Source organism: Cygnus atratus, chromosome 9, assembly GCF_013377495.2.
Source record: "Cygnus atratus isolate AKBS03 ecotype Queensland, Australia chromosome 9, CAtr_DNAZoo_HiC_assembly, whole genome shotgun sequence".
NCBI classification, from domain to species: domain Eukaryota; kingdom Metazoa; phylum Chordata; class Aves; order Anseriformes; family Anatidae; genus Cygnus; species Cygnus atratus.
This window is the reverse complement of record NC_066370.1, coordinates 20,481,822-20,509,460: the sequence shown is the minus strand read 5'-3', so window position 1 is coordinate 20,509,460 and position 27,639 is coordinate 20,481,822. Positions and strand designations below refer to the sequence as shown.

The 27,639-nt window shown below is 36.3% G+C and overlaps 1 protein-coding gene across 7 annotated transcripts in view; it reads left to right on the top strand.

Annotated features, from left to right (window-relative positions):
- NLGN1 (neuroligin 1) overlaps positions 1–25,809 on the top strand; it is a 291,986-nt gene extending 266,177 nt beyond the window's left edge. For 4 of the 7 annotated variants that reach the window (XM_035557298.1, XM_035557295.1, XM_035557297.1 and 1 more), the window contains 3 exons: positions 19,259–19,471; positions 23,466–24,255; positions 24,987–25,809. In XM_035557298.1, coding sequence (XP_035413191.1) covers positions 19,259–19,471; positions 23,466–24,255; positions 24,987–25,809 — 1,826 coding nt within the window. The remainder of the gene's footprint in view (positions 1–19,258; positions 19,472–23,465; positions 24,256–24,986) is intronic. The other 3 variants (XM_035557299.1, XM_035557300.2, XM_035557294.1) reach the window with 1 other exon arrangement.
- The last annotated feature ends 1,830 nt before the right edge of the window (positions 25,810–27,639 follow it).

Below are 27,639 nucleotides of genomic sequence, written 5' to 3'. Positions count from 1 at the left end.
TCTGCATTTTTTCTGAAGCTAATCTTTCTTCACCCTGTTTTTATTCTCTCTGCCTGTATTTTATTGCTGCTGTGTTCACAAGCACCTTCTCATTTTAGTGTCACTGGTTAACTTAACTAATTTTCTTCCTTCTTCCCAATTATTTTTCAGGGCTTAAAGTAAAGTACTAAAGCCTTTTTTAATGATGTTCACTTCAACTATGTACCACCAACATATTTCCCAAAAAAAGCTAGATATCAAGAGCACAGTCCATGTGATCTTATGAATTCATCAGGTCATGTGTAGGAAGCTGAAAGAATCTGAATAAAAGAAGCAGACAATCATAAGCAAGGAAGAAAATTCAATAAACAGCACTCAATAATCTCAAACAAATACAACTGTCAGCTCTATGTTGATGAATCACAGATGTACCTCTCTATTCCCAGCTTCTTGATTTCCCCTTCATGACTTTCGACCTTCTAATTATTGGGAGAGTGAGAGATTTGTTACTTTATCCTTCCAGCTTCTTTTTATTTCTAGCAAAAGAATAAATACATTCCCAGTCTTCTAATATTTCATTTGTCCTAGAGTTTTCTTCACAGCAAACAGTTGCAGTATTCTGTCTGTGGAATGAAACCTTTTCAGCTTTTATCAGTTTCTCTCCTGTTTAATGGGTTGGAAATTAGCAGTGAACACGAATAGTTAATTGCTTTGGTCTGTAGTTTAGGAAATTGTAAGAAGAAAAGGAGGCACTTGTGAAGGCTGTCTGCAGACTCAGAACAGTCGTATTTTTGCTTTTGTAAGTTTTTTTCAGAGTACAAGGCTGAGTAAATCAAAACAAATTCAGTTCAGCAGAAGGCAGTGTTCAAATGCTATAGATTTTGCTTTCCCAGACAAATATTTTGTTTTTCAAAACCTAGTTTTGTGTGAGTGTTCTATATTTTTTCCATCAGATTTACCTACATTGATGGTTAGCAATATATAAGGTCTAAGAGGATTTTATATAAGATAGATAACCACACATGGACTACTACATTCTGGTTTTGCTGTTGATTTTTCTTATAGTGCAAATAAGACATTTTTAGGTAGGCATTTGTGCTGTGGTGTGTCATATTAATTGATAAGATTTTGATTTTCTAAGTCATATATAGTGATTTCTAAAGGGTATTGTGACAGTCACACTACACCATAAGAATTTGTTGTTCCTACAGATAAGCCCACTCTATGGAATCATGCATGTAGGATAAATGGGTAGCACGAGTATGGTTGATCAGCATAGGGCCCCCTAACTGTTGTACACAACACAAGAAAATCCAATTAGAACTGCAGGGATTATTTTTTTTCAATCTCTTAATCGGCATTGCAGCACTGCAGATGAATATTATTGCCCACTACTTAAACTTTATTACTCTATTTTTCTGTTTGTAGCCCTTTGCCTTGCCAACCCACCTTGAGGAGATGGCAGGCAGAACCATATAATATTTTTTATGATCTTGGCATCTGCACTGTTTTGTCGCATGAAAGATAAGTACTATTGTGACAATGAAGAGGTAGCCAGCAACCCTTGGTTTTACAAGCACAATTTGCCCTGCATCCCAGTCACGAGAGCTATTTGATCCTCCTGAACAACACTTCACCCGCCTCTGATGACTGAAAACAGAATTTGCAACTTCTTTTTGAGGCTGATGCTTTGCAGATAGTAGGCAGGATGATCTAGGGCAAAGGAGCAGGTGTTGGCTGCAGCCAAGCCCTGGTGTGCACGGAGGTACAGATTCATTGTGTGACCTTGCATCGAGTCACTTGACTTCCAGTGTTTCAGTTGTACTATAAAATTGACTAAAAGCAGGACTTAAACCAGACACTGCATCCCGGGTAAATAATGTACTTAGAGAAAACATGTAAGAGGAGGGGATTTTGGTTTTGTGTCTTAAAATACCTTTCCTGACAGAGAGGGTGGGTTTGGTATGGATGGATAATCTGTTAGCATAAATTACTGTTACTTTCAGTGATGGCTTTCCAGGTATACGTATCAAAGAGTGATACAGTCTGCTTGATTTTACGGTACATTAACTTTGCCAGAGTGCATTTATTATATTTAAAACCTGCTAGGTACCTGCAGTGGGAACAAAGATTGTATAATTATTTTTTCTTTAGCTTGTGGGAAATCAAATGCTTTGAATATAAAAGATTCTAGGGTGAAAAGTTCATTCTGTTCACCCCTCCGTGCTGAGAGGGTAGGCAAAACATAATCTGATTACTAATTTGAAAACAGATGAAAGAAAACAACATATTGATGAAATAACTGCTACTTCCATTTCTGCCCTATGTATTATTGGAAGTAGTAAATAGATGCAATAGGTGAGCTGTGAAGCAAATCTTCCATTATTTTATAATAAGCATCTTCTCCAATCAATTAATCACTTTGGAATAAATAGCTTCAGGGTTTTGATTTTAAAACATATACGCAAGACTGTGCTGCAACAGCAATAAACAGCAGGAAGTGTACCAATGTTCAATCCCTGTTTTAAATGAGGAATGCATAGTCTATGAAATTAATGAAAATATCTTCATTAAGTTCACTGGCTTCATTGCTTCAAAAAACAATCATCTCTTCTGGAAAGCATTGCAATAACCCCATGAACAAATTCATAGGAAATGACTGATAAAGGTTTGAATTCAGGATGGCTTTTCCATATATATCTTGGGTAAATTCATCCTTACATCCCAGCTCTGCCACTTTGTTATCTAAGGTCTCACTTTTACGGTAATAATTGTGACTCCTTATTTACTCTGTTTTGTGTACTGGTCTATACCTGTTCTATCTACGTGGGAGAAAAATGCCTGTGTGTGTACTCTGATATGCAGAAAGCTGTGATTTTTATTTGTCAGCACTGAAGCTAATTGATCCTGATATATATTAAGGAAAAAAAAAAGTTAAACTCACCACTACTTTTTGAAAGCAGAGAACAACTTTCTAGTTGTACAACTCCTTCCCCTCCAATTGGGAGAAGATAGGGGAATAAATTATACATGTGGAAAACGTAGGAAGCCTGAGGTCCCCAAACAATAGGAAGCCAAAGATTTGCTAAGCACTGGGTGATCTAGATGTAGACATATTCCTTGGCTCCCTGTGAAGTGAGATACAACCCTCAAAACAATTGAGTTAATCAGAAATAGCTTTTAAGTTACCTGGAGCACAGCGAATGCAAAAGTACCAATGAAAATAATGGCCACATAATTACAAATAATGTAAATGGTGTATTGTTCCACACAGGAGTCCAAACAAGATGGCTTTTCTTATATGTAGATTTTTGACTGTCCAGCTGTAATATTCTTTTACTTGGCATTTTTTATTACATAGCATCTTTTCTATATCTATTTTGATATAGTTCTTGGAAGAAGGACAAAGGTAGAAGGAAACAAACTCTCCTTGATGGTCAGTTCCCAACAGCTATCAGGAAGTGACTTACAGCATTAAAGCAAATATTTTTCACACCTTGCACGGCATTATTTGTGTTCAGTCACATGTAGTGTGAGATATTACACCTTGTTGACTACGATGTACACATGTTGTGAAACAATAGCTGGGGCAGTGTACAGTAATATTTAAAAATGGTTTACAAAGAACCAGAGATCAAGATATGTGTTTTAGGTTTTAACACGTATAAGTAATGACACAGGGAATCTTAATATAAACCATTCAAAGACTTGAGTTAGAACTGAGTGTATTGAATTTAAAAGAAAATATATAATAATAATAAAAAAAATAACACAAGACTTGTTCATATCCACACCTATAGAGCCTGTGATAGCTGGAGATTGACTTATTGACAGCAGAGGGGGGCGTGGTTTTGCAGTCATGGTAATGCTGTTACATAGTCTTCCAAACTTACAGCAATGAGCTCTAATCTTGAGGAGAAGAATGATACTTAAACTAGAAGTTCAAGTTTCTCTCCTAGAAAGAAACATATTGTCTTAAAATTACTGAGGCTAGTTCTAAACATTAAGGGACATGCTTTGCTTATTTCTTAAATCATATATGACTTTGCCATGAGGATTAGCAAAGGATTTTAAAATTTAATATTTTGAATTCACGATTCAGCTTCTTTGAATTTGACGAATCATTGAGGAGCAAAAGCCACGTATACCTTTTTTTCTGGAGTTAAGCAGCAACGATATACAGAATGATACTAATTGAAACTGCTAGTCATTGAGCCGCTATCTTTCTTTCTGCTGTCAACTCATCACTGCTGTTTTCAGAAGTTAGCAAACTAAAAAAGAGATGAACTTTCTTTCTTCAGTAACTGTCTCATGAGTAAAGAATAAGTACATAACTTACATAACAATATTTTAACTGTCAAATGATGTTCTACACCATTGAGTACATATATAAAGTTATGCGTGTCTTATGTTAGAGGCTGAGAAATCATATAAAGATTAATCAAGCCAGCACATCCACTCATTGTATCACACTGATCCTCCACTGAAAACAGCTGGCATTTTGCTAGCAGTACATTGCCAGAAATGGGACATGATTCCATACTGCAGTGTTAGAGATGCCTTTGTTAACTGACGCAATCCTCAAAGTCAGCAGAATTACTGTTGAGTATAAATACATTTTCTGACAAATCTCAAGCACACCAAGAATGCAATCCGTAGCAATCTAGCAGATGCGCTTTACATTCAGTAACTTTTTCAGGACATTGCTTGAGATCTGATGGTAATTACTGGTGTGTCATTTGGGGTATGTTGTTGAGCAAAGTCTATTAAAACTCAATTTATTTCATCACTTAGCACCCAACTTACTTTATATGGTACGTTAAAACAATATTTTTTCTGGAAGTTCAAAGATGGACATGTGGTGGCTAAAAATATTCAAAACGTACTGGTGTGGAACTTCTCTAGCTATTTCATTGCTTAAGTCTGCCAGCAGCTCTAACTGGAGGAAAAGAACTGCAAGAGAGCTCCACCACAAGGTGTGAATAACCTTATACTACCACCAGGGAGGGAGAAAAAATAAAAATAAAAAATGTTTCTGGCCTTATAGTTCAGAGACTGGTTCAATTCCCTTTTCCACCAGGGCTTTCCTCTGTAATCTTGGCTGTGCCACTGTCCTCTTCTTGCTATATCTCCTTGTACCTATGAACTGAATATTGCTACTACCTTATTATTCAGGGTGAGGAAGGAAGAACACTGTGTTTGTATTTGTATTTTGTTCCCTTAACCCTAAAAGAAGCAGATCATGACTGGAATCCCAGAGTAGACCCTGGGGCTCAGGCTTGCAAGACATACAGAGACACCTGACTTGGAGAGGGGAGGAATGGAACATGTTGTGTAACGAGGTGCAGCAGCTCCAGGAGTACGGGTATCCTTCCTCTCAGCGTGGTTTTTTTTGAAACATTCTTTTTTAAGGTTATGATACTGCAACAGCATGGGCAGAAATCTGATCTTCTTTCTTAGACTACTGAAAAACTGTGACTCATGTTCTTTTAATAAACTCATTTTTAATGTCGTTTCACCTTTCTAACTTTATTTTCCATGTCTTGATTGCATTCCTTTGCATAGAGCATAAGAGCACCCTGTTTTGATCTCTTCAACATGGTTAAACCCTGGTCTGTGGTGTGGTTTTAAGATGCGTACATAATAAGAAGCATCAAAAATCACCTGTTAATACCTATAGTCTGCAATCTTTATTTTCAGATGAGATGTTCTTTAGTCCTATGAGTTCATAACTCCCATCATCAAGTGATGTACATGAATGAGGTTTAGTGGCCCAGTCCTGGTCTTATTTACTTTCCATAGTGAATAGAACTGCTTAGCCTGGAGTGAAACATTTTTCCCATTGTAAATAACACAGATATCATTGTACTGTCCATGAAAAAAAAAAAAAAAGTTTTATCAACAAGCTTTGCATACATAATGTAATCCCTTGAAGCCCCAAATTGTCCAACTTTGCTCCTATTGAGCGTATCTTCCTATACAATAATTTAGTTTGTTTTGTTAGTTTGTTCTGAAAAACAAACTAAATACAACTCTGTTAAGAGGAGAACAGAGCCCTAAGAAATGAACAGTAGTTATCCCAAAAGGGACCTAGTGGGAATGAAAGCTTAAAAGGGTCTACACATTTTAATTCATGCACCATCTGTTTTTTGGAAAATTAGCACAGATTAGATTTTACACCAACTCATCTGAGGCTAAGAAAGTGCCTTTAGAACCTGCAGTATTTGGTTAACTATTAAAAACAAATCAGCACCGTTTTACTTAATGTGTGAATATTGTGCAAATTAGTCCACTTTGTTAAGTTACTTTGTAGTAAGTTACAAGAATTGTACTAGAATGCTTATTAATGGCAAAATAGAAAAGTGATGCCTCTGAGCAAGCCAGCAAGCCACTCTGCCACAACATTTCTTTGTTACTTTATAGAAGTGCTTGACATTCTTGTCCTCTCCTGAGCGCTGTTTTGTTATCCGTGACCATTTTGGATAAATTTAGTTCTTGCTCAGGGCTGAGAATTTATTCCCTGTGACCTCTGACTCCTGTTCCTTCTCTCAGATTGGCTGCAACATGTGTTGTAAGCTTCAAGACACTTAGTTTCATCCAAATGTGAACAACTGACAAATTTTACCCTCCCCATAAAAGAATCCTTCTACTCAAAGACTGTGTAATTGATTGTCTTGTATCAAAGTATTACTTTACAGTTGTAGAGTTGCTTAAAAAAAAAAAAAGTGTTAGACCTTAAAATACAAGATAGCAGCATGAAATAATTTAGGTTTTGTTGTTTTTATTTTCCTCGCTTTGGTACTTACCTGGTTTCTATTTTCTTATGGCAAAAGGTGAAACTAGCCATGCTCAATGGGGCTTTTATGCAATGCTCTCCGTCTCCGATTAGGCAGTATTGAATATGTGGATTCCTACTGTGAACCAAATATAGAAGCAGTAAATGCAAAGTTAGCATCTTTAACAGCATATTTACCTCAGCTGGACACTGGTTTTCATTCATTCTGTATGTTGCAGAAATCTTTAAGTGTAGGGCAATCTCAGTTATTGAGAGCTGGATGGCATATGTGCATGCATTTGTCTTTTCAAAGATCTCCAGAATCTTACTTCAGCTTCCAGTCATCTCACATACTTAATTATCTGAAACATCAATTATTCACTGCTACCCATTCAATATTACTTAGTTTAGCCATTTTGTTAATGCTGTGTATTTGATGCAGTATCTATAAATGCACTTACTAATGTCATGCTTTTACATATCCCAAAAGATGAAGTACATGGAATCACTCCCCTGCTTGGTTTGAACAGGCAAATTTTTATGACTTCACTAGACTTACTTAGATTTAGAATAGCGGTAAGCCTGCTCCATCTGCAGATCTGTATATGCATATTTTCAGATAGTGTAGTAGTAATGCGACTGCAGAGTCACATGAAAGAATGCAACGTTGTATGGAAAATGAGAGGTGTGCATTTAGTTGAGGCTGCAGTAGAAAATCCTTTGAAGAATTCTCTCATTGTAACATAACAGAGGAAAAAAAATGCCTTTCAGTAACTGAATAAACATTTGAGACTTTACTGGAAACAGTACAGACATTTTTGTTGTGGCAGTTTTTTTGATGAAAGAAGCTGTATTTATTGAAGCCTGAAGATCAACATGCTGATAGCATGTGTCCATGTGTGCCCATGTGTATAAAGTGTGTCTTACTAATACCTTTAACTGGAGGTGTTTCGGCTTTGTTTGTGTGTTATCAAGGTGCCAAATGAAAAGCAAAACTCAGAGTCCTGCAACATTTGTTCTTCTGGTACTCCAGAAGCCTACTTTGAGTCAGTCAGTGATTTTTCACAGACGACATCTAATCTATGAGTATAAATTACTTTGCACTCTTATTATGTCTTAATTGAAGTGCACCAATGTGAAATTGCAATAGATGGAGCAGCAGTGATTTTAGTCTCAATTAACTTTGGGTGGATTTTAGTCTCCTTTCCTTCCCTTTCCTTGAACTAGGGACAATTATTTGACATCTTGTATTTATTTAAACTGCTGCTAGAAAATTTAGGGGATTTACATGTGACCAGGTGCTTCAGAAGACCGCTTGGAAGAGATACGCGGGATTTGTATGTATGATTTGTATATTAATATGTATCTATTATGTCCTACTGTTTTGTTTAACAGATAAGCAATCAGCAGTAGCCAAATCCCTCAGGGTTTTCCTGGGGTGAAATAGTTTAATAGCAATCTTTTTTTTTTTTTTTTTTTTTTTTTTTTGTAAATAGTAGTTACTGTCTCTGTAACATTCTCATCCCATTCTTGACTCTTCAGTTCCCTTCCTTTAATTCGCAGAATGTTTGTTGCAAAGAAATACAGCATCTTGTCCTATGGAACAGGAAATTTAGATGCAGCAGAAAGCAAAAACTGTACTAGGAGAGGCAGGATGCCATGTGAGAAAGGAACAGGCATATGGTGATCCAGTCAATTCTTATTTACTTCTTGTTTTGCCAGAACTGATAGATATTTAGCATAAAATTAGATTTGATGCCTCTGTCTAAGTATATACGTTCTTATTGAATGTTTCTGGTGTTCAGTTAATAGCAATGAAAACAGTGTGGGAATCTGGCTAGCACAAGTCTGTGTATGAAGATGGTTGTTTTCAACTTATTTTTGTCAAAATTTTCCTTGGTGCCACAAATAGTCTTAAAGCATGTTTGTGTTTGCTAGTAATTGGTTTGCTTTACTTAGTGATTTTTAGCCCCTTAGTTCGTAGTCTACAGACCTTTAGCGGTCTACAAGTATAAGTCAAAAACCCGCTATATTTCTTACTGTTGAACAAGTACCTCTCTCTGGGTAAGAGTGTTAGCACCTCTGCTTTCCTGAACACAAATGGCAGCTGAAGTAACAAGTCAAGATGTCTAACCTGATGTGATATAATTATGGAATGAGATCTGCGGTGTTGCAGTGTGCTTCAAGATGCCTCACTTTACAAATCAAACTGAAATTGGGTTGCTGCTTTTTCTGCCTTTTATTTATTTATTTATTTTTTTAAATCAGAAGTTATTACATGCAGGCTAAGATAGCCATAAATAGCATCTTCAGTAAGACAAATATGCCTGTAGGTATTGAAGGGGACAGAGCATCTTTCTGATCACTGTGCTACTGCTGAGTATTGTATTGCAGGAAGGAAACAGTTGTGGGTGTGGTGCCGTAGGTAGGTCAAGGAGTTTGTCAAACAGACTGTCTGTAGAAAGCACAGCAGATTGTTACCATAGGGGTAAAAATATTGCCAAGTGTTCCTGAGGATTTGTTAAGCAATAAAATTGATTGTGTGTCCCCAAGTATATTTCAAAAAGCACAGTGGGCATACATATCTTCATATGCATGACAGAACTCCAAGCATAATGTTGATAGTGATTAAATAAGATTAAACTTCAAAAGAGAAGAGGAAAGAGAAGAGGAAAGAGAGAGGAAGAGAGAAAGATGCAAGATAGAAAATCTTTATTTCTCATGGTTCCTCAAAACTTATTTAAATTCCCAATATGTTTAAAGTGTCTGTCTGCGCTGCTCAGGCTACAGAAGTTAGATCTTGATTATTTAAGGCTCATATGTTTTTTAGCTCACACATTCAAAAGCAAGGAGGCATTTCTGTGATGATCTGGTATCACATCTACCTGTATTATACTGTTCATAAGACTTTACTGAATGAAATCTTATCTGAACAGTGATATATTTTTAGAAAGTCTCCAGTTCTGAATTAAAAATGGAAGTGATATCATACTGAATGCAGTTCTTGGTAAATTGGTCCAATGGTTAATCTTTTCTATTTATTTTCAAATAAGGAGATTTGAGTTCACAGTAAATTAGCACCATAATTTCTGTGTTCTGATTGAAAGATTGCACTTTCAAATAGCTGCTAGGCTTCTAACTAGTGATTTGCATATGCAGTTTTACATGAAGATTTCTGACTTCCCTTTCATCAGCTCGTAGAATATATATTAGCATTGATTGGACCCTCATTGCACATCTCAACACTGTGAAGAAGTATAAAAAATTATGGTGCTGTCCCTCTCAATGGAACTCATAATTATGATTTTCTTATTTCTTAAATATGAAATTTCCCTTCTAGTGAAATTAAATCCATCCTTTCTCTCATCCACATACATATTCAAAACTCTGAAAAACTGAATGATATTACTGAAAACATATACTATTACACAACCAGAATGACCATTATAAAGCAAAGGTGATTTCCAGGCCTGAACTGGAAAAAGTGGTTTCTGGCATGACAAAATCAATGGAAATTTACAATATAAATGATGCTTTTGCAATCTGAATTTGAACTACATGTAGCTCTAAGTAGCTGCACATATTAAACAGCTCATTATATAGCAAAAACATCTCAAATATATTGGGTACAATGATCTTCAACTACCATCTGGGCTATCTTGAGAATAATGAACTTGTTTTGACCCAATCTCGAATGAAAATAGAAAGGAGATTTTTTTATGGGCTAATTTTGATATTTAAAAGCTTGCACATTAAGAATATTGGTATTTGTTAACTCTCCACTATGTCTTGTTACTGTTTGTGGTTTTTGTTTATCTTTTATTTTTATTTATATTGGAAGTGGGAAAGGTGAAAGACCAAAGTAGAGGACAGACATTTGATACGATGTGCTGTGGGCTACATATTTTTTGCATATTGTGCTGCTAGAAGCAGGGCTAGAACAGCTGTCTACTCAATCCCAGTGAAGTCAAGAATCTCTCCCTGAGGGTATCACTTTCTTCCTCTAAGTCAGGAAGTCAAATGATGGCTTTGGCTATGGACTTTTCCATTCTCCCAAGTAGTCTTTCCTTATCATTTGTGGTTTGGCTGAATGTATTTTAATGGATCAGTGTATGTTTGATTTTTATTATTCCACACTTTATCCTGTAATAAGATTTGGTTTTGCCTATGCTGTCTGTTAGGGACTATTGATTTTATTTATACTTTTGTTAAAGTTCTCAAAGAAGGTAGGTCATAAGAGCATTGTTATTGTATTATTTACTATTACAGTGTTGCTCATTATCCTGAGAAAATTTTGTATGCAGCTTAAAAATACTTTAAACTAAAAGTTGTACCACCCTAGAGCATGACTCAGCTGTGTACTAGCAAGTTTGAATTTTACCTTGCAGAAGGCATTAAAGCAGATGTTATCTGCTGGCAGCAGTATTGCTTACTTTTTCAAAGATGAAAATATTAACAGATATCTGCTGTTTTCAATAGCAAAAGAATATATATCTTTTTTTTCTGTATTTTTAAAGAAAAGCAGACGATCAAATCAAACATACTCCATCTTCCTTTTGTGTCCACCTATGCCAAATGTCATTCATCAGTTCTTAGGGCTTACTTCTACTTTCTGATATGTGTCAGCACATATCACTAAAAATCCTGTAAAATGAGTTTCTGCAGCTGCGTCCCTGAGAGTTGTCTTGCCTTTCCTTTTCTTTTTTCCTTTTACAGCATATCTAGCCATCAGTATTAAAGAACACTGCTAGTGAACTAGCCCTGTTGCTTGTACAACTGTTTTAAAGTATCTCTGAGATTATTATCAGTCTTTCATTTGACTCTTCAGCAAAGATCACCTGTAATAAGCTACCGCAGAGCTGATCTCTTGGGTGATCATTTGGGACCGGCTGTGCTGTACTTTGAGCACAGGTCTGACAAACAGAGGACAGCTGAAGCCCCTTTTATCCGCACTCCCTGTGTGGAAGCCAGAATGACTCTGGCTGTAAGAGCTGCCTGCAGAGCCCAGGATCAGTTTACACTTCCCATTGCAATCCCAAATCTACCGCATCGGCTTAGAGGATTGCCTCCATGAAGCTTGTCTCTGCAGCTGACAGTTCTGTAGCAAACAGCTGACTTGCTGTGTTCCCACCATTGCCCCACGTCTGACAAGCTCAGCACAAGCCGTGGGAGCTGTGACCCAAGTCATGCCTGATGTGAGGGCTGGGGAGGAACAATACCAGCTTGACAAACAATACTTTGTGTGGGCCTTCCCCATAGCATGACCCCATATGCCGACATGGGATCGTTAGATGAGCATCTTGTACGTGCAAAATACCCAGAATGTGGGAGTCTGTCTGTATCAGGTTTAACACGACAGACAGAAGACAGAGTGGAAAACACCCATTGACCACATGGAGAAGAGGCAACTAAAACCTTTGGAAGCACTCTCAGATATCTATAATCTACCCACTGAAACTTTGAAGCTTTCTTACACCCTTCAGCAAATGCCTGAAATTATAATCTCAGGCTGCTTCAATGTCTATGGCATACTTGCCAAGACAATCAGAGTATACCTGAGCAACTTAGAATCATACAATCGTGGAACTTCCTTCTGTAACAGCTGAGGATAATCTTTCAAGGACAGGAAGAACTCTGGCTTCATGCAGACATTTTTTTTTTTGTCATTTAAAGGGCTTTGATATAGCCTGTGAGAAAGAACCTGCATTTTGAAAGAAGGGGCTAGTCTGCTTTGGGCTGCACTGCACCCACGTTGTGCCACTACATCTGTGACAAAGGAATAAACTGCTCTGGTGTACGACACTTCACTCTTTTGCAATATGCCTCCACAGTCAGAGTCTGCTACAATGCATCAGCACTGGCAAGTGGCAGATGCCAGACTCAAACAGCTCTAAGGGACTTCTGTAACTTGCAGTGCTCGGCTCATTTTGCTTCTTACGGGAAAACAAATGAAGTCAAATGCAAGGATGTGAAAACTTTCATTATTTCTAAGAGCCGAAAGGAAAGGCCAGACTTTTTGTAGGCTCCAGCCACTTCGCTAATATTAGTTCAAAGGATTTGGTACCCTTTGGAGAAGTGTTAAAAATTCCAGCGGTAAAATAGCAATGCTGGAAAAGCACATCACAGTTTATATAACACAATGCACTTTTCTCCATGTATGCTTTCAAAATGGCAAAGGACAAAGGATAAGAAGTTCCTATATAGAGAACTAATTAAGTTCTGAAAATTATTTACTTTGGTGAAATGAATAGGAATTTCCAAAGGCTAGCTGCTGGAGCAATAACACTGGCCAGAGAAGTTGGAGCTGTTGTCATATTAAAAATATAAAAGTAATTTCAGGCTATTTGTATGGAAAACACTTCCCCTTAATTTATAATGTTTATGGTATGAAATCAGAGAGTATAAACAAGTTTTCAAGCAATTTATGTGACCAGTCACATAACCTTAGTACTAGAGTGAAAAGTGAATAGCTGCAATCGAATATATGTATAACATGTACACCTGTTAACAAATATTTTGCAATAGAACATTTGTCTTCAAATTGTTTAAAAATACAGTGCATTTACTTGCAAAGATTCTGACTTATAAATTCATCTTATAGACAATATATATATACACATCAAAATACAACCCACGTATAAGTATGCAGTTTCACATATCTTAAAAAGCCAGTAAAGAGTGCCTAGTGTTCTAGCATGATACTTCACTCACCACATGAAGTTCAGATAAAATCTTGCGCTTCTGAAATCATTCATCTTATTCCTAACATATATGTGGCAGGAAGCTACAGAAACAGATGAGAGCTTTCCTAGTTTTGCAATTACTTTTTTTTGCACATTAAATAAATTTGTTACAAAGTTCCTGTTTGAGGAGCAGCATTTTTAGAAGACTTGCTTCTCTGATCCTTGAGCAGAGGCATATTGCAGATGTATATGAAGGTATATTTTTCTTGCTCTAAGTGTTTCATACTCTCCTATATCTTCCTTACTGGAGTTCCTAGTCCTTTTAGTCTCCTTATCACTTATCTATTACTAATATATGCTATTAATATTAGGGTGTGCTGGTCAGCAAAGTGAGGACCAGTATCATCAGCTTCATGAATATCATATATACGCTAACGTTCACAGTGCTGCTGCCTACGTAATTCATTCAGATTAGTTACTTGATTCAAATTCAAGAGAGATGTCTAAGATGAAAACAAATGTGCTCTTTAAGTTTAACCATATTACTTAAAATTTGCTTATCTTGCTCACATTTCTAACTGAGTAGGTACAGTTTAAAGGGCAACTGAAATTTTATGTAGATGGCAATTACCATTGAATATTAATAGAGGATGTCAAACCAAAGCCCTAACCAAGGAACTTACAATCCAGCGGGAATAAAAATTCTTCCCTCAAAATATGTTCTGCATTCTTCCACTATGCATTGAAGCATTTATACTTGTACAATGTAACATATGCTTTTAGCAAAATAAAATATGACATTTGAGTGTATAGGGATTTGTAATGGGAAACAGCTAAAACACATGCCTAAACAGGTGAGCAATTTGGTGCTGTATATTTTCTCATGGGCAGATTTTTTTTTTTATCCTGCAAGACATTCTGCCCCCTTTTTTCATCCAGTTACAGAAGCTGCTGGGTTATGAAACACTTAAATGGCCAGACTCATCAGAGTGATGGGTTGGTTCCTGGTGATGTGAAATGGCACCTACATATCAGCCAGCCGGAGCCTCCTCCCACTGCGTCATCAAGCTGTGGACATTTTCCTACAGTAGGAAGAATTCTCTCTTGGCCTTCCCCTCTGCAATAGTTTGAATGTTCAGATTAGGTCAGAGCTTAAAATAACTGAATCTAGTAAGGTTTTCAATAATATGTTTTAACTTCCCCAAGTCTATTATTTTATTTACTCTTCAAAAATACAGGAATTGTATTCAAAAATGTTTTATCTGAATGGCAAGTATAAATCATTACCTGGGCAGATAAGCCTATACAGCATTAAAATTTGTTCAAACACAAAATACAGGGCCTGGCTGTGGCATACTCTGCCCATTTGTATAACAGCAACGTAACAGATACACAGTCCAAATGAGCTTAATAAATCCCTTTCTTAATTCACTAAAGACCACGTCCTCACTTCCATAATTCTATCAGAGTCTGCTCCTTTGGAGGAGATAAAAGAAGAGAGAACCTCTCCATTCAGAATATAAAATAGCAATTGTTCACTGATGATTGGAATAATTTGAGTAGAAGGACTTAGTTATGGAATAAAATTAGCTCAATCTGACCTTTTTAGAGAATAATGCAAAAATAAGTTTTTTTTTGGAACTCTTCCTGGAGTAACTAAAACAAGGAATAATTTACTTCACCTTTTTTTTCACTAGAGCAAAAGGTGGTAACATATGATAGTAGTGTTCTTGCAGAGATGACAATCCAAGGATGTTAATAAGACAGCATTTGCAGAGGTGGATAATACGTTTTAATAAACTAGCTGATAGAGTTGGAAAAAAAAAAAAAAAAAAGCAGACAAGCTTTCAGACACACAAACGTTTCCAGCATGAGCAGGTTCACCTCTTTGACTCCAAATTGCTAGCTTAATATCTCAATAATGTGATGATTGTGTCCTAGAAATGCCACAGATGGAGAAATAGATTTGATATTTGTTTGTATAGTATCTGTATTAATTGCATTCTGAAAGCTCCTCTAGGTATAAAGACAACACACATTGGTACAATCTCTCTTTTGTCTGTCATAAATAAGTACTTGCACCTACAGACCAGGTATGATGTTGTGTTTTAAAGTATTTCTCTATGGATGTTTAGTTAGATGATTTTAGTTGCACTGAGGGACTTCTTGCTAGGGGAAAAAAAAAAAAAAAAAGGAAAGAAAAGCCTCATCTGTTTTATCAGTCCTATCTCTGATTTCATGACATTTTGAATGCTTTTAAACCATGCTGATACTACTGCATACAAGAAAAAATGCATGAACAGGTGGTGATATTAACAGGCTTCTTATGGTTCTGAAAAATGAGATAGAAATGTTTCATGTCATGAAAGTCAACATCAATAATCATCCATCTTGTGTAGATATGGAAGTCAGCCATTGTGGTTCTTGCTGAGGAGGCGTGAGATATTTCTTTTGCATCAGAGATGTTGCTCTGGACACAAGTCATAATTTGTCTAATATAGATAAATGAGGCAAATATTGCTAATACTTCCTTTTTTCTTTCTTTTCTTTTCTCTCTTCTCTTCTCTTCTCTTCTCTTCTCTTCTCTTTTTCTTTTCTTTTCTTTTCTTTTCTTTTCTTTTCTTTTCTCTCCTTTTCTCTTCTCCTTTCCTTTCCTTTCCTTTCCTTTCCTTTCCTTTCCTTTCCTTTCCTTTCCTTTCCTTTCCTTTCCTTTCCTTTCCTTTCCTTTCCTTTCCTTTCTTTCCTTTTTTTCTTTTCTTTTCCTTTTCTCTTCTTTTCTCTTCTTTTCTTTTCTTCTTTTCTTTTCTTTCTTTTCTTTCTTTTTTTTCTTTTTTTTTTTTTTTTTTTAAATAAACTGAAAGCTCCCCCTTCTGGCACATTTCCTGAACTGAATGCAAGTTTCTACTTTTAGAAACAAGAGACATTTCCTCTTTTGGTTTCTTTTTAAGTTCCTTTCCACAAAAGGTTCTTTAAAATTATGGTTTCCCAAGGATTTCCCGTTTTCCCATCAAGCTTCAGGGCTTGATGTGAACTCATTTAACATCATGGGACGGACTGCCCTAAGGCTTTACCTATAATTTTCATCTGTTGCTTTTTTAGGCAAAGACTTACTTGCTTCCTATTTTCCTGCATATTATACAGAGTATAGAAAACAATTTTTTCAGAGAGCTTGAGTGTTCACATTTGTTCTCCTTCAGGGCAATCACTGTATTTCAGCTATAACCCTACCATCTATTTTACTAATAAATGCGAGGAATCGCTTTGAGATGTCTACAGCATCTTTCTGAACCAACACTGCAGGTCCGCTCAGGGCACATCCTGCCTGAGCCCAGAGAATCTGCAAAGCAGAAAAGGGGAAAAAAAGCAAAGAGGAACTTGTTTAGGGCACAGTTTTGGTAACCGCTCCCAAAAGCTCTCAACTCATTGGTGCCTGCGTTTCAAGGAGCACCACTGTCAATTTTTCCAGTAATCCCTTAAATCAGTGCAATCACTTATGTGCTTCATGACAAAATAGTTTGTCACTGAATTTCCACGGTCATGTACTTAGGTAAGTAAAGGGGAAGACTCTCCTAGCATGTGCAGCCATGGGATCCGGTAGTTCCCATAGATCCCCATGTTTTAATTTTGTTACAGCCTCTGGTGCCATCACTCAACTCCAAGCAGGCTGACAAAGGCAGCGAGACTAGTTGGGAAGTTTTCATTAGATTTGCTGCCATGGATTCAAAGACATCATCTCTCTGTGTCTTTAAAGATTATTTGTGGGGGACAATGTTTTCCTGGAACATGGAGACAGGAATGAATACTTCTGTGCAGGAAGGAGTATACCAGGGCCATTCTTTCATGGCATTGGCATGCTTACCAGCACCTCTGTCAGCATGGAAGAAAATGAAAGAGAGTAAGGAAGGGTAAAATAACATCATATTCATCTCGGCTCAGTACTGAGTTGTAGTAGTAAAAGGAGAATTAATTGATTATCAGTTTCTTTCTGGGTTTCCCCTGAATATCAAAATTATATTTTCTTCTATGGTAGTGATGCTACTTTGCTTTTTTATATAGTAAAGTAGTAAGTGTGGCAGTTTTTAGCTGTAAAATATTGGTTATTTTAGAGACCGGTATCCAAATAACAATATAGTATGGCTACAGTGAATGAAGTATGCCCATTAGACTGGGTACGTTAGGTCTGACAGTATGAGAGTTGCTGGCCTGGCACCTTATGCCTCTTTCCGGTTGGCTCTCCATGGTAACAAAAATCAGGCCTGACCTGTGCAAACAAGGCTGCTCACCCTAGAGGTGGCACAGCTCAGCCACGGAGGCAGTGAGGGCAATTAGCCTTTGGTGCAGTTTACAGCAAAGAAGGCCTGTTACTATAAATGTCTACACAGTCAGCAGAGCACCAAATATAAGCTTGCCACCTAAACTCAGATTGGAACAATAATACAGTACTGAATGACATGTTCGTAATATATGTGGATATCGGTGCATTTGTGCACCTAGCTGTATTCTTGTTAAATCCTTACATTATGTATGTATATGCACATATGTATTTCTTCTTAGAAATGTCTCAAAAGCTGCTCTTATTGTCATAACGAAACAGTAAAGTCATTTGAGAAACATCTTCTGGTTTTGTCCGAAAAACTACTGTAAACGTCTTTTGAGTAGGCTGTCTACACTAAAGAGAGATAAATCCATATGACTTTAGAGTAGAAGACCCACTAATATCTAATTAATGTGGAAATAATTGTTGTAATGGTTGCATTTCTCTACAAAGCATGTACGGAAAAGCAGTTACACTGTTGATTTAGTGATTATTAAATCAGTTTCATATGCAAATGGAGGCACTGGGCTACTTCTCAATGCTGGTATTATTTAAACATTTTGGTTTTTAAGCTGGGAAAATTGGAAATGTCAGCTAATGGTTTCCAAGAGCAAAACAATGTCTTTTATCAACAGCAATTGTCTTCGAAGTTTTTATTGTCCATTATTTAGTCAGTGGCCTCTAATGACAAAAGTAGCAACAATAACAAATACCAGGGCACTGCTGGGAGCAAAGTGTAAAACAGTCATTCCTGCACCTGACACGTTGCATTGTCTTTTTTCCAGTAGGAATAAAAAGGAGCAATTCCTGTGCTCTACAGATTACCCCTGAGCTCTTATCTTCTTGATGTTGGAGGGGCATGAAAACAGATTAAATTGTCTTTATCCTTTTAATGTAGATTCAATTAACTGAGGTTAATGACTGTGGACTGGAGCTCAGGGAGTTGAGTGCTGCTCACATTGTTCAACACAGCCTGTCCTGTGACACGAGCTGTATTTTGGGGGAGAGCAAAGCCAATGGGAGAAATAAGGGCGGGGGAAGAGTGTGTTATTGTGAGTTAACCAAAGTCTCCAAAGAAGTGCAGTCATTGCCTGCATCTAAGGCTATCTTGGCTGCTTCTGAGTACAGAAATGCAATACATAGTTGACCAAATCCCTTAAAAATACCTTCATCATACCTGTTTGCTAAATCTTTACTCTTAAACTTGGTGTAATCAGCACAGAGTTTTTGGGTGTAATAAGCTGTGACCTGTTAATACTTTGATGAGTACTCAGCCTGTGATGTTTCTTCATCTTTCATACATTAATATATTATGGCCAGAAGACTGAATACCATAGGATTTATTCGAGGAAGAGTGCAGCAAACTGTTGTTCAGTAAATATGGAAAATTATGTAGTTCCATAAAACTTAGCTGCGTATACTTTGGAAGTATTACTTAGGGGATTGCAACAAGATTAGTCAGAAAAGCACTCTCTAACCCTTTCTTTTTTTCATTTACATTCACAGGATTTTTGAGCACTGGGGACCAAGCAGCAAAAGGAAACTATGGCCTCCTTGATCTAATTCAAGCTTTGCGATGGACTAGTGAAAATATTGGGTTCTTTGGTGGTGACCCATTAAGAATAACTGTTTTTGGATCTGGTGCAGGCGGTTCATGCGTCAATCTGTTGACTTTATCCCATTATTCTGAAGGTAACCGTTGGAGCAATTCAACCAAAGGTATTATGCAGGTTGCAAATTTTGACAATTTTGGTGTCTGCATGCCACCACCATTAGTACTATGTGACGCTCTGTATATTCTCTTTGTTCTAAGAAAGGTTGAGTTCAGCTCAATATTAAGCAAACTTTTTAAGGGCTGTACTAGCTGCCTTCTCCCTCAGCTCTTCTGTGCATGTTTAAATTTTGGGTCACTTTCTTCTTTTTCCTATAGAGCTTTGTTGAAACACTTTATAGCAGACTTCTGAACAGCATATGCTCAATGTATCATTTTTGTCTCTCTTCTTTCCTGCCTAAGGGTGTCCTTTTTGGAAAACCAGTCATGCTCATAGTAGATGAGGTCATCTATATTCAGAAAGTCATGAAAGGCACGTTTAGTTTCTCACGAGGAGCAGAATTTAAAGAAAACTAAAATGACACAGTTTCTCTGTTCAGACTAATAGCTGAAATGCTTAAAACTATTATTCTGTGTGAAGGAAAAGAGTACCTAGTTCAGAAATTTTTGGTCTGAAACTGCATGAACTTCACTTGCTGTCATCTAATAAAACAATGGTTGAATGTTTTGCATGCATGATCCAAAATTGTCAAAGCATCCAAGTTGCAAATGGATTTTCTTCTATATGTTTTTTCCTGTTCCATAACTAACACCTTTTCTCTCTACTTGAGGCAGACAGCAGGAAATTAAAAACATGCTGTTTGAGGCCCCCACTTTTTTATCCCATGATTTTGGCATCAAAGTTCCACACAGTTTTTCTCATTTGCATGGCTATTGCTTATTGATTACATTACTTTTGTCTCACTGTTTTCACACATTTTTATCTGTATTTTTTATTTTTTTTTCCCAGGGACATCGCACTGTTCCCAGTGCATACAATCCTCCACTGATTTATATTGCAGTATCTTCATGGGAGACTAATTGGCCAGTCATAAAAAAATAATTCCACTGACATGAAAAGAGCTGTATTTACCCAATACCATGACACAGAGCCCACTGAGGTCAATGAAAACAACAGATTCTTTAAATCATGCCTCTACACTATTTTAAAAGACAGAAAAATCTGTTTTTAAAAGAAGCATTACACTGTAATCTGAGGGTCAACCTACTTCATCATTTTTTCATCAGAACCCACAAAAGATAACTTCTGGCATAGATTTACCTTAAGGTTGGATGCAGAGACCTGGTTTTTCCTCCCTCCTCTTATTTGATCTTAATATTAATATTCTTGACATAATGTGACATTAACATGATACGCCAATATTTACAATATCTGGACAGTCATGTTCTCTCTTATCAGATGATTTTACTCTGTCATATTCTAACACATGTCCAGAATTCTGCCAGAAACAGAATTTGTGTGGGGATACTGATACAATTATTTGCCAAGAGAGCGGATCAGAGAAATTGGGTGGGGGGAACAGACAGACTGTGGAAGGCTTAAGTCTGTGTGGGTAAAATCCAGTTGAAAATGTAAATTTTTCAGGATTTCTTTTAGGAAAAAAGCTTTATTCAATTTTGAACAAAACAATGTGCCATACACCACATGCTTGCTTTGTTACATTTGGGGATTTTTAGACCTGCCTTTAAAAGTATTAAAACAAATTGATCAGCTTCAAATAAGAAAAATTCTTCCAAATTTTCAAACATTTTGTCATATCTTAACATTAAAAAAAAAAAAAGTTACAAATTGTTAACCGGTCTCTTTCATAAGCTGTAAATTCGGATGCTCTTTTTGCTCCTTCATTTCCCTTTGAAAGGATCACTTGCTAGTTGAGAGGAAGCATTCAGCCTCTCTCAAGATGGTGATGTTCATAACTGCCCATCTGCAAGTAGGCAGAACAGCACCCATCTTTAGAAAGCACTCTGAAAATGTAGATGAATAAATGCAAATTATTATTATTTACTTTGGTGAGCCTTTGAATAGGAGTCACAAAGTGATATGGTCCATTGAGCATTTGAATCTTCTTTCCATCAGTCTGAGGCCCATAAGCTATAATAATCATACACATTATCAGATAAAAATGTCATTCTCCTTCCTGCGAAATACCAATTTCTGCCAGGAATTATATGAGAGAATGAAAATAATTTTTCACACTTTTGTTCATTTTTTACAGAATGATTTGAGAAGAGGAATATTTCCTTAAGAATTCCTCACAAGAAGCAGAGATGTTTAGTTTCATTTCCTAAGATAACTTTATGGCCAGAGGACTTGACCACTTTCACGTAATCCAACATTTAAAGTTTATGTGCACTTAGCAAGCCATCCTGTTTATATCAGCATTTTCGTAATACGTAGTTTACTCTTTCTGTCTTCGTTCAGAGATATTTAATAAAGCAATAAAAATAGATTTACACTATATGCAAAAAGAAAGAAAGAGAGAAACGTTATGAAGTATCATGAAATACATCTTTGTGGAAATTCAGTTTTGTCATTTTGTTACATTTATTACAATGCCAGGATCCTCTGCAGTAATTCCACTGACTTTGAGCTGATTTATACTAGCTCAGTATCTGACCTTGTAAACATGCAAATATATTTTTACTTGCTTTATAGCTCAAGCTCTTTCTCATTTTTTACTCATATCTTGCAAGGAAATAATATCTTGGATATGATTCTTCTCATAAATTTAAGAAGAGGCTTGAGCTTACATATTTCAGCCCCTCCGCCTATCTGATTTTAAGACTTTTGGATTTGACCATAATACGGTCTAAAATGATTTGAAAATTCCTCCAAAGCTTGTAAAATGTTTCCTGCCAACAATTGATTCTAACTAACTTCTGAGTGTACAGAGTCTGGTACTGCAATACAGTCTGTAAAGGCATGTCTCTGATTAGATTTAGAGACTATGGAAGTCTATCAATAGAAATATATTACTTATCAAAGTAAATGTCATGTTTTGCATTATTGAAATCAAGTTTTGAGGTAAGCTGAGTACTTTAGCTTTGGTTCCTTTCGTTCCTTTAGAGTGTTCAGCTCTTCTTCAAGCATTGGACCAAAGATACATCTTTAGCAAAATTAAGTGAAGCCAGATGTCACTCCCACTTCCCGAGTAACTCTACCAAAGTCAGTGGAATTACTCCAGGTGCCTATAAGCATAAGCAAAATCTAATTCTGACTCATATAGCTTATATTAGTACAACTTACATTTGCTATAGACCATTTTTTTTTATTACTCACAGGTCCAAAATGCTAGCTAAATCAGCATAAATTCAAATTAATTGCACTGAAGTCTTTGGGATTTGCTACAAGTTTAAATGCAGTCAGTTCATTCTCTCTCTTTCACAAATGAATACCTGAACATATGATCAAATCTCTGAATTACATAGCTAAATAATGTAAAATATATAATTTCCATTTTTATGTAAATGTGATCCCTACAAACCTTCATTAAAAAAGACTCTCTGCAAGAAAAGATCTTAACTCTCAGACATACAAATTTAATTACTGCCTAGTACCTTCTCATCCATTGCTCCAGAACATAAACTTTTGCTATAATATACAATTCAAAAATATACACCTCTCAAACAAAGTTTAATCCCAAATAGAACATAAAATGGCAGTATATTAGTTTTATTTAACACATGGTCATATGCATGCATGCTGTTGATGGCTTGAAGAGACTTCTTGTATTTTCCTCCAGCCTATAAATTGTTTTAATGTCAGGAGTTTCTTTCAAGCTAATAGTATTGTTCTACAAAGATAATACCACTTCTTTTTCTTTCTGAGTTCTTTTGAAAGTCTGATCCTCAGCTGAACTGCACAGAGGTAGAAACATTTGCTTCAATTTCTGCACATATTGCATTTATTTTGTAGACATTGCCTCTAAGATATAACGGCAGTCAGATCTCACCATCTTGTGTATTTATCTATTTCTCAGATTGTTTTCAAATATATCTTCTGTTAAAGTTTCCTATTGTTTCAAAGAACTCCTTTGAATCTTTCAAATATATAGCTGTTTCAAGGTCACTTCAGTAGCTTTTAAATATTTCTCCCCACAGGACTTTTTCAAAGAGCAATAGCTCAAAGTGGAACAGCACTCTCCAGCTGGGCAGTTAGTTTTCAGCCTGCAAAATACGCCAGGATGTTGGCTACAAAAGTTGGTTGCAACATGTCAGACACTGTAGAATTGGTAGAATGTCTACAGAAGAAGCCTTATAGAGAACTTGTTGACCAGGACATTCAACCAGCAAGATACCATATAGCCTTTGGACCAGTAATCGATGGCGATGTGATACCAGATGATCCTCAGATATTGATGGAACAAGGAGAATTCCTTAATTATGACATCATGTTGGGAGTTAACCAAGGGGAAGGGTTAAAATTTGTTGAAAATATTGTGGATAGTGAAGATGGCATATCAGCTAGTGATTTTGACTTTGCAGTTTCTAATTTTGTCGATAACTTGTATGGATACCCTGAAGGCAAAGATATATTGAGGGAAACTATTAAATTTATGTACACAGACTGGGCAGATCGACACAATCCTGAGACCAGAAGGAAAACACTGCTGGCTTTGTTTACTGATCACCAATGGGTTGCACCAGCAGTGGCCACAGCAGATCTTCACTCGAATTTTGGATCGCCTACGTATTTCTATGCCTTCTACCATCATTGCCAGACAGATCAGGTACCTGCATGGGCAGATGCAGCCCATGGAGATGAGGTTCCTTATGTACTAGGAATCCCCATGATTGGTCCTACTGAATTATTTCCTTGTAATTTCTCCAAAAATGATGTCATGTTAAGTGCAGTGGTGATGACGTACTGGACAAACTTTGCAAAAACTGGGTGAGTACCAGATAATTAATAATCTTGTATACAAACTCAGGATATAACTACACAATGCTTTTTTTTTTTTTTCATGAAGAAATCTTAAATACCTTGTACACAAAATAATTAAGGGATCCCTAGGAAAGTGAAAAAATAAGTATTTAATATATGCATACAGTTTAAAATGCTTTACATTAACACCTCTGACTAAAAAATAAGTGACGTGGAACTTGAGAGGTTTTGACATTTTCAGTAAATCTGCTTTCACTGGTAGCTCAAAAACTTTTCTACTTTTGGCCAGTGGAGTGCAAGTCCCTATGTGCTACACTGAATTATGCCCTGCTGTGGTCTTTCACCTCTGGAAGGACACACATACTGTGTGCGAACTGAAATGCTGAGCATCAATTCACTAAAATGAAAACAGAAAAAGCTTAATGGCCTCTCACACTGGTCTCTCATAGGCATTTGTTCACATCACCACATTGCTGGCAATCTTTCCTCAGCCATAAAAGTTTGCTATGTGAGTTATACTATCGTTTGGGGGAACTAGAGAAGTTGATTAATTCTATGTAAAAGATTATATAGGGTTTATTTGCATAATACTGTTTCTAACCAAAGTTAATAAGTCCTCTAATTTTAAGAAATAGTATTCTGCTCTGTCCAAAGGCAGACTTAAACATTAAATATAAAATATTAATTTTACACTTCCTTTTGAAATACTGTGTAACATTTGAGATTTTCTTTTTTAGTGACCCAAATCAACCAGTGCCACAAGACACAAAATTCATCCATACAAAACCAAATCGTTTTGAAGAAGTAGCATGGACCAGATATTCTCAGAAAGACCAACTGTATCTTCACATTGGATTAAAACCACGAGTTAAAGAACATTATAGGGCCAATAAAGTGAACCTTTGGTTGGAACTGGTACCTCATCTGCACAATCTTAACGACATTTCACAGTATACCTCTACCACAACTAAAGTGCCATCAACAGATAATACTTTCAGACCAACAAGGAAAAATTCTGTTTCTGTTACTTCAGCCTTTCCTACAGCCAAACAAGATGATCCCAAACAACAGCCAAGCCCATTTTCAGTGGATCAAAGGGACTATTCAACAGAATTGAGTGTTACTATTGCAGTTGGTGCATCTTTGCTGTTCCTGAACATTTTGGCCTTTGCAGCATTGTACTACAAAAAAGACAAGCGGAGACATGATGTTCACAGGAGATGTAGCCCACAACGTACTACTACCAATGATCTTACTCATGCACAAGAAGAGGAGATAATGTCCCTCCAAATGAAGCACACTGACTTGGATCATGAATGTGAGTCCATCCATCCACATGAGGTGGTTCTTAGGACCGCCTGTCCCCCAGACTACACGCTAGCTATGAGAAGGTCTCCTGATGATATTCCCTTAATGACACCCAACACCATCACAATGATCCCCAACACTATACCAGGGATTCAACCCCTACACACATTCAATACATTTACTGGAGGACAGAACAATACTCTGCCCCATCCTCATCCCCACCCCCATTCACACTCAACAACCAGGGTATAGCCAGACAAGATGAAACAAACTTTATTTTTTGATGGATTACAGTAGGTGGTATTACTGAAGATTACTTGGCTTTCAACCTACAAGACTCTTACTATTTAAATATGGAGGAATATTATGTGAATATACATATCAAGAACTTTTGGGGTTTTGAAAAAAATGAATTGTACATATATCAAATGAACTTAAGAAACAAAAAACAAACAAACAAAAACACCCAACTGTTTGCAATTGCTTGAAACAGTTGTCCTGAATGATACTTTTTCATTCACATTCAAGTATTAATTTTTTGAAGATTTAAGTTACATAATGGAATTAGGCATGTGCAACACAAACAGGAAAGAACAATGACTGAAAATTTTAAAAACCTATAAATATGCACAAGGGACACACTAATGGAATGTCAGATAATTTTCACCAATTTTTATTTGGACCTGTTTTATTGTGTAGACCATATTTACATATTTGAATAAGTACACAAAGCACCAATGCTGTTAAGGCCTTAGGAAGGGGCTCATGCTGAAATCTGCCAGTCAGACAAAGAAGTTTTACAGCCTGGCAGGTACAACATTATCACTTAAGTGCTGTCAGTATAAAAGTTGTGGGAATAAAGGAAACTGGATATTTTTAGCACGATGTGCATGATAATTTATATGCTTGGTGGCTGTGCTGCTGATTAAGCCGTAATTAAAATTCTTCTCATCCCATTGGAGTTTTTAATAGAAGCTTTCTCCATCAATTGGCACAACCTAAAGAAGATTTTTTAAAGGGGCAAAAGTAATTACAGTGAAATATTTCACTGTAGCTTCAGTAATAGAAGGAATTGCAACAGTTCTTAAAGGTATTTTTGGAATTCTAGGTATACAGTGGTGAAAACTTGCTGATTTAAATCCCAGAAAAAAAAATAAAAATGTTTTATTAACGTTCTTTTTCCTTTCCATCTAAATAATTTCTAACTTTAACATAATTATAACTTTAATGGAATCTCCTTTGATGAAGGATTTATAATTTACTGTGATTTAGTTACAATATATTTAGTTCAAATTGGTAAGGTAAAGTGTGTCCAAATATTTAATTACAGTGATATTTTGCAATATATAAATGCCCCAATATTACCACTCTGATTAGACCTCTCCATTTATTCTTTAAACTCATGTTGCATGTTACAAAATTTATTTATAATATTTTAGCATAAAGTTAATTCCCTTTTTGATAAACATTAGCTTTGCCATTCAAGTGAATTCTGTAGAGCAGGTTGCAACAGTATAGAAGAAGAAGGTACGTAAGACTGGGGAGAGAGCCAAAAACTGGAATTTTAAAAATCTGAATACTACATGTGTTTGTGTGGTTTGAAATGAATGTTCTAAAATCACAAGAAATTTTTCATTCCCCTGTTGCTTTCCAGTAGTTATATACCACAGTCCTTTCAAAATGTTTGTATATGTAATCAGATGTACATTTATATAAAACAAATAATTGAGATGGACTTAAGAGCACATCCCTGATAAATACTTTCTCTCTTACCTGTACTATATTTCTATTAGACTAAAGTTATGTGATTTTTTTTTACCTTTTTTCAAATTACTAGCAATTTTGATAGTTTGTAAGATAATGCGAAGAACTTTCTCTGACAAACTAACTGCAGTAACAGAAACATTTCTTTTCAGTTACTCTTTTTCAAGAATGAAAGCTTATTACACACAAAAAAATTGTATACTACTTGATGGAAAATTACTTTGTACTTCTTGGCCATATTACTGGTCACTGAGCGAAATAAAGATAATCTGGATAACGAATATTATTCCAATGCTAAGAGACCTGATCTTTGCTCAT